This window comes from Tupaia chinensis, unplaced genomic scaffold (genome assembly GCF_000334495.1).
Source record: "Tupaia chinensis unplaced genomic scaffold, TupChi_1.0 Scaffold149922_1, whole genome shotgun sequence".
NCBI lineage: Eukaryota > Metazoa > Chordata > Mammalia > Scandentia > Tupaiidae > Tupaia > Tupaia belangeri.
The window spans coordinates 1,590,652-1,597,930 of NW_006209766.1; the positions used below are offsets into that span (position 1 = coordinate 1,590,652).

General features: G+C 47.0%; 1 protein-coding gene across 1 annotated transcript in view; it reads right to left on the reverse strand.

Moving 5' to 3' along the window:
* The window catches only part of PRODH2 (proline dehydrogenase 2), a 15,824-nt gene extending 10,032 nt beyond the window's left edge, over positions 1–5,792 (reverse strand). Inside the window, exons 1-5 of the mRNA XM_006171664.3 lie at positions 5,340–5,792; positions 5,069–5,265; positions 4,844–4,982; positions 4,673–4,759; positions 1–57 (exon numbers count right to left, since the gene is read on the reverse strand). The exon at positions 1–57 is cut by the window's left edge and continues 36 nt beyond it. Coding sequence (XP_006171726.1) covers positions 1–57; positions 4,673–4,759; positions 4,844–4,982; positions 5,069–5,265; positions 5,340–5,513 — 654 coding nt within the window. The 5' untranslated portion in view covers positions 5,514–5,792. The remainder of the gene's footprint in view (positions 58–4,672; positions 4,760–4,843; positions 4,983–5,068; positions 5,266–5,339) is intronic.
* Between the last annotated feature and the right edge of the window lie 1,487 nt (positions 5,793–7,279).

Consider the following 7,279-nt stretch of genomic DNA (forward strand, 5'->3'; position numbering starts at 1 on the left):
CAGGGATGCCTGGAGATGCCGGTTCTGCTCGGCGTCGAGGCAGGAGATCTGGAGGCTCTGAGAGCAGTGGAGGAGGAGAGAGAGGCTCAAGATTACTGGCCTCTTCCAGGCCCTAAGCCTCCTCTCCTCTCCTGAAAAAAGCTTGGAAAGTGTTAGAAATCTGGGGCCAGCAGATGGCGTCATGGTTAGGGCACTGGAGTCTCACTTGGCTGACCACAGTTCAAATTCTGGACCCTTTGGCCTGAAATACACAGGGCGCATGTATGTGCGTGCCCCAGATCAGGAGAGAAGAATGGGAAATGGATTTGGAGGGGGCCATTTCTCACTTTCTGTTTTCTCTCTCTGGCAAGTGCCCATCCCCTATAGCAAAAGTCTCTCTTGAAAAAAGAAGGAAAGAAAAAGAAATTGTTCGAAATCTGACAGGAAGTGGTATCAGAGAGATACTGTTTATTGAGATGGTTACAGGCCCAGAATCTAGGTCTGAATCCTGACTCCACCCTTTACTGTGCGACCTTGAGCAAGTTGAATAACCTCTCTGGGCACCTCAGTTTTTTCTTCTTTGAGAAGTGAAGATAACGGTATTGACCTTCTGGAGTCACTGTGTGCGACGTGTCTGGACAGGACCGTGCCAGCGTGTAATAATCACTCGCCGTGTCCTGGAGGAGAAAACTCTCTCTAGGAGGAGGGCACAGGTGGGGGCAGCGGCTGTGTGGCCTTTTCCCCAGTCAGAAAGCTGTCTCCCTCCCTGACGTGGGGCATAGTCTCAGAAGAGTTCTGGGGTCCTCGTAGCAGGTGGGACTCTCTGTACATGATACCCAGCCTCTCAGAGGGCTGGCTCGGTGCCAGGTGCTGGACACTTGCCAAATATTCGACTCATTTTCACCTTCACCACCTGGTGAGGCAGATCTCATTATCACCCCCCACTTTATAGATGAAGCACAGAGAGGTAAAGTCACTTGTCAAAAGTCACACTGCTCATCAGGACGGACCTGAGATTTGACCCTCATACTCTTCAGAACCTTTTTTTTTTAAATTTTCCAGAGGGCATGTGCTTGCCAGAGAAAGAGAGAGGGAGAGCGAAAAGGCACCCCCTTCTATGGGGCATGGTTATGCTAAAATCCCTTCTTGTTTCTCTAGCCTCACGATTTGGGACTCGCACCCACACATACCCAGTGTTTTTCAAACTACCAAGTCCAGGGTTCAAACCATGCAGTTGGCCATGTGGGATCTGGCTCCCTTAACCACTAGGCCACAAGGCTGGCCCCAAAACCTGGGTTCTTAATCGTCATTCCATACCCCCTCTCACAAAGAGTAAAGATTTCCTTCAGACATACATAAAGCACTTAGGGCAGTATGTGGCACATGAGTTATCAATAAGCTCTATTATTATTGTTTAAAAATCACTTCATTCAACCTATATAAGGGAACCTCAAAAAGTTCATGGAAATAAATATTGTAAAAACAACTGTGCATGGGGCCAGCAGGTGGCGTGGTGGTTAAAAGTGCTGGATTCCCACATGGCCAACCATGGTTCGAGTCCTGGACCTGGGAGTTTGCTTTCTCATTTTCCCTTTCTCTCTCAATCTCTCTCTGACCAAATACATATATATATATAGATATATATAACAAATGGAAATAAATAAATAAATAATTTTTTAAAAGATTGTGCTATTTCACAGTTGTCATCAGTAATTCCAGAATTAAAAAAAAAAAAAGTAGAACAGCATTCTATATTTTTTAATTAGGAGATCAAATCCCCAAGCAATTATTATTCCTATTGCTGCTAAACTAGAAATTCTTCAATTATCATATCTATAGTTTAACACCAGTTTCAAGACACAAAATATGTAGAGACTAACCAGGGCACATGTGCCCTGTAGCAAAAAATTTTTAAAAGGTAATTAAAGTAATTAAGTATTGTGAATTGCCTGCAATTTCTCATGTCTACAAGATCTTAGAGTGTTCTTTTTAAAGAATTATTTCTTTAATTTTATTTATTCATTCATTTACTTTAATTTGACCAGAGAGAGATACAGAGAGAGAGAGAAAGGAAGTGAGAAAGCAAGCCACCAGGTCCGGGACTCGAGCTGTGGTTGACCATGTGGGAGTGTCCATTGCCTTAACCACCATGCCACGTGCCGGCCCATAATTTCATCTTCCTTTTTGAGGTCCCATCATATTTATCATATTGCATCGAGGTGTCAGAGATTGGAGACAAGGCACTGAACAGGAGATCTGTACGTTACCCAGGACCCCAGAGGACATGGAGACCAACGTGTCGTGGGTGGCTGATCTGAGATGGGGATAGTGGGGCTGCCCCTTACATGGGGACAGATTTGGGGAGATGCTAAGGCCAGTGTGGGACTCAGGAGATGGGAGCGGTTTGGGAGACGTTCGAGAGGAGGTGCCCAGAAGCTCAGGGGAAAGGCTGGGGCTGGAGACAGAAGCACAGGCATTGTTTTTGCAGAGAGGGGAAACAGAGGCCGGAGATGGATGACAAAGCCCTCTCAAGGAGAGGGAGTGGAGGGGGCCAGGACCTAGCCCAGGGGAACCTTCATGTTTAAGACAGGCAGAGGAAAACCTCACCAACATTGAGGATGAGCCAGTGGAGTCGGAGAAGGACAGCCAGGTACAATGGTGCTGGGAAAGCCAGAGTGATGGAGGGCCCCTGGGTCTATGTTCAGTGCCAAGTCAGATGCCAGCCTGGCAGGGGCTTTTCAGACTCGTCTACTTCGATCCTTGAAACTACAGATAAGTTACTATCGCTGCCCCCACAGGAGATAACTAAAGCCCGTAAAGAGGTGAAATTCATCCAAAATCAATCCTCTGAACACTAAATCCTGCCTCTCTGTTATTCAGTGCCACTATTTTTTTTTTTTTTTAGGAAGAGATTTTTGCTATAGGGTACATGTGCTTGCTGGAGAAACAGAGAGAAAGAGAAAAATCATCCCCCCCCTCCGCCGTGCCCCAGGCACATGGCCACACTGCAATCTGTTCTCCATTCTCCTCTTGGGATTTTGGGCACACATGTACACGCACCTGGCGTGAGTTTTATGCCACCAAGTCCAGAACTCAAACTACAGTAGACCATGTAACAATTTACACTATCTACTGGTCCCAGTGACATTTTTTTTTTTTTGAGAGATTTTTGCTAGAGGGTGCATGTGCTTGCCAAAGAGACAGAGAGACAGAAAGCAAGAAATCACCTCCCACCCCCAAGGGAAGATGACCATGCCACAATCCCTTCCCCTCCATTCTCCTCTGGGGATCTTGGGCACACATGCACACGCATCCAGTGTGAGTTTTAAGCCATAGGTCTGGGACTTGAACCATAGTTGACTATGTGGTAGTCTAGTGATGTAACCATTATGCCATCTGCTGGTCCCAACACATTTTTTAAATTATAAATTTGAAACAAATCAAGGGTTTGGGACCAGCAGATGGTGTAATGGCTGCATCACTGGACTTCCATGTAGTTGACCATGGTTCAAATCCTGGACCCAGCAACTTAAAACTCACACTGGGGGACCAGCAGTTGGTATAATGGCTATGTCACTGGACTCCCATGTAGTTGACCATGGTTCGAGTCCCAGATCTGGTGGCTTAAACTCACGCAAGGCGAAGGTGCATGCGTGCCCAGGATCCCGAGAGGAGAATGGATTGTGGTATGGCCATCCCCCTTGGGGGGTGATTTCTCGCTTTCAGTCTCTCTGTCTCTCTCTTTCTGGCAAGTGCATGTGACCTATAGCGAAAACCTCTCAAAAACAAAACAAAACAAAACAAAAACAAAAACAAAAAACAAACAAAACTCTCCAAAAAAAAGGGAAAAAAAAGAATAACAAAGAGATTGTAAGAGTGAGGGTAGAGTATAAAGTATAAATCCTACGTTTATTTTTACCATTCCTTGCTTTGGCACCTTGGTCAAGTTATTTAAACTCTTTGTTTGTTTGTTTTTAGTTTCCTTACCTGAAATGTAGATATGAGGGATAGATGACTAACATTTGCAAAGTATTGAGGGTAATGTCTGGCACACACACATGTGTGCCTGGCATGATTTTTAAGCCTCTGGGTCCAGGACTCCAAATGCACAGCAGCATGTGGTATCCAGCTGCCTTAACCACCATACGACCTGCTGGGACCATTGAATACTTCTTTGAAATTTTCTATATGTTTGAAATTTTTCATAATAAAATGTGGAGAAAGATATGCCCCTCCCAAATAAGACCTACTTGGTAAAATACAATTGCAGTAACAAAAAAGCACATAGTTTACAAAATGGAGTGGTTGCCAGTGATGGGAAGTGTAGAAATGAGATGTGGAGATTAAAAGGAAGGGATGAATGAATGAATGAATGAGCGGACGAAAATCCCTTTGGTCTAATCAGAACTCACGCCAGCATGCCTGTGTTGGTTGATAAAATACTAATACACTTCTAGTCGATAAAGAGCTGTCGTTCCTATCTCTCCTCTGAGAGCTCCTTAGGCCCCCCCACTCCCCCACCCCCCGAGGGCCCATATTCATGCATTTCATCCATGCCCCTGAGCTTCACATTTGTTCACATTGCTCTGTCTTGGAGTAAGTGGTAGATATTTTGAACATTCGATTTGCGGGTGCCTGCTACATCCTGGTCTAGGGACCCTGCTCCCCAGTGCTCCCCACCTGAGGTCTTTACCTGTCCAGAGTCCATGGCTTCTGCCAACCTCTCAGGGCTTAACTCCACAGAGGTTCCTGGCTTTCTGATCCACGAGGTTAGCTCCTTCTGAAATGGGGTGGTGGGTGGGGTGGTGGTGAGGGGAACCTAGTGGGCAGCCCTGGCCCCAATCCCAGTCTTGCTGTCTCTTACACAGAGCCGAGTGCTGGTCAGCGCCGTCACCTTCAGCTGCATGAGGGTGTTACCAGCAGGCCCGGGGTTCTCCTGGAGGCCTCGTGACAGGTCCACACACTGCAGCATGGCCTGGAGGTTTCCTTCGTACCAGGCCTCACTGCCCAGCCAGCAGCTGTCAGGACCTGGAGCCTGGGAACCCCTTCCTGCCACTCTCCCAGCCTCCCCACGCCAGCCGCTACTCACCCCGTCTTGGCAGCCAAGTCTGGCTCCTCCTCAATGGGCACCGCCAGCAGGGGCCGGAGGCCCAGGGGCCGGAGCTGCTGCACACAGCCCCTCACCTCCTCTGCTGTCTCTCCAGCCACAAACTGCCCATAGATGGATGCTCGGAGAAGCATGCCAGAGAGCCGCGAGCCCAGGAGTCGCTGAGACCAGGCCTGGAGCTGGGTAACAGGGAGCCGGGGCTCAGGGCTAGGCCGTGGGTGTTTCCAGGCAAGTCTTTGGTGTCACTGCTCACCGTCAGGCCATGGGTGACCAGAGGGGGCCAGGCGCACAACCGCAGCACCAGCAGAGCCCGCGTCAGTTCTCCCGTGCCCTTGAGGTAGAAGGCTCCGCCATCAAAGTTCAGGGGCTGCCAGCCCACAGCAGAACGGCCAGCCTGGGAACAGAGCACACCACAGGCCCGGAGCATCCTGAATCCACTTCCACACCTGGGAAGAGGCTTTGGAAGCTGGGGTTCACCAACTGCCCCTTGCCCAGTCAGGGGGGCAATGACTGATTAACTGGGGCAGATCTTTAGGACACAGGCTACTGGTGGGGGGGGCAGTTAATTATTAATGGATAAGGACAGAGTTCAGAGTAACAGGAACAGGAAAGGAAACCCCCAGTAACCCCCCAATAACCCTCAGCACAACAGTTGACACTTAGGTGCCCACCATGTGCCAGTTGGTGCTGAATAAGAGTATGGTCGCTAGAGCAAGGATCTCTGGGTTCAAGGCAGTTTGACCTGTGTCTCTGGGTTCAAGGCGGTTTGACCTGTGATCTTGCATAAGCTCCGTATTCCCTTCTGTTGCAATTGCTTCATCTTAAAATGCGAAACAGTGTAGTTTTATTGAGTAAATTTGAAAATGAACGAAACCTGTAACCCAGCTTTTCCGTGCCAAGTGCGTATCCTGGAGAACTTGAATGTAGGTATCAGAAACATGAACAGAAAAAAATATTCATAGTAGCACTGTTTATGATAGTCCCACTGGGAATTGCCCACCTTCCATCAACTGGTAGAAGAGGTAGCTACATTGTGGTATATTCATGCAATGGAGCACTATGCTGTCATGAAAAAGACATGATACACATGACCACATGGCTACATCTCACACATACAGCATTGAACCAAAGAATCCAGACACTAGACGAGATGTGCTCTGCTATTCTTTCCAATAAACATGGAAGCAGGGAAAGTAAAACTACAATTAAACATTGGGGATACATATGGGCACATATACATGGGTGTCTAAACCACAAAAATAAGAAAATCAAGGAAATAATGAATCATGAAAATCAGAGAGATGATTAGCTCTGAGGGATAGGAGCAATTGTAACTGGCTAGAAGCATATGGGGGCCTCTATGTCCTATTTTCTTAACATGGGTGATGAGTCACAGTTGTTCACCTGGTAAGTATTCTTTAAAGTCATTATAGTACCAGCCCGTGGTGTGATAGTTAAGGCAGCTGGATCCCACATGGCTGACTGCACAGTTTGAGTCTCGGATCTGGTGGCTTGAGAAACACGTTGAGCACATGTGTGTGCATGTCCAAATGCCTGAAAGGAGGGAGAAATGGAGAAGAGATCATGGTGTGACCATTTTCCATGGGAGTGGGGCTCTTTCTCACTTCCCCTCTCTCTGTCTCTCTCCAGTGAGCTCATGTGCCCTCTGGCATTGTTTTTTCTTTTAAAGTCACAGTATATGTTTTTGTTGTTCTTGTTGTTCTGGAGAGGTTTTTGCTGTAGGGCTCGTGTGCTCGCCAGAAAGACAGAGACAGAAAACAAGAAATCACCCCTCAGAGGGGATGGCCACGCTGCAATCCCTTCTCCTCTCAGGATCTTGGGCACTGCACGCACCCACACCCGGCATGAGTTTTAAGCCATCGAGTCCGGGACTTGAACAGCAGTTAACTACATGTTGAGTCCAGTAAAATAGCCATTACACTAACTACTGGTCCCAATATATGTTTTGTTTATTTTTTCTCTTTAAATTTATTTATTTTTTTACATTAATTCACTATACATCATTACAGCATACAAATGAATTTTCCATCCAAAATACACTGTGTATTGGCTCAATCAAGTACATCAACATACATGTTATCAGCAAATAATTTTCCAATTCTTATGTCTTGTATACTTTGTTTTTCATTTTGCCATCCTTGATTCCCTATCCCTCCCCCTCTGCCATGTCCC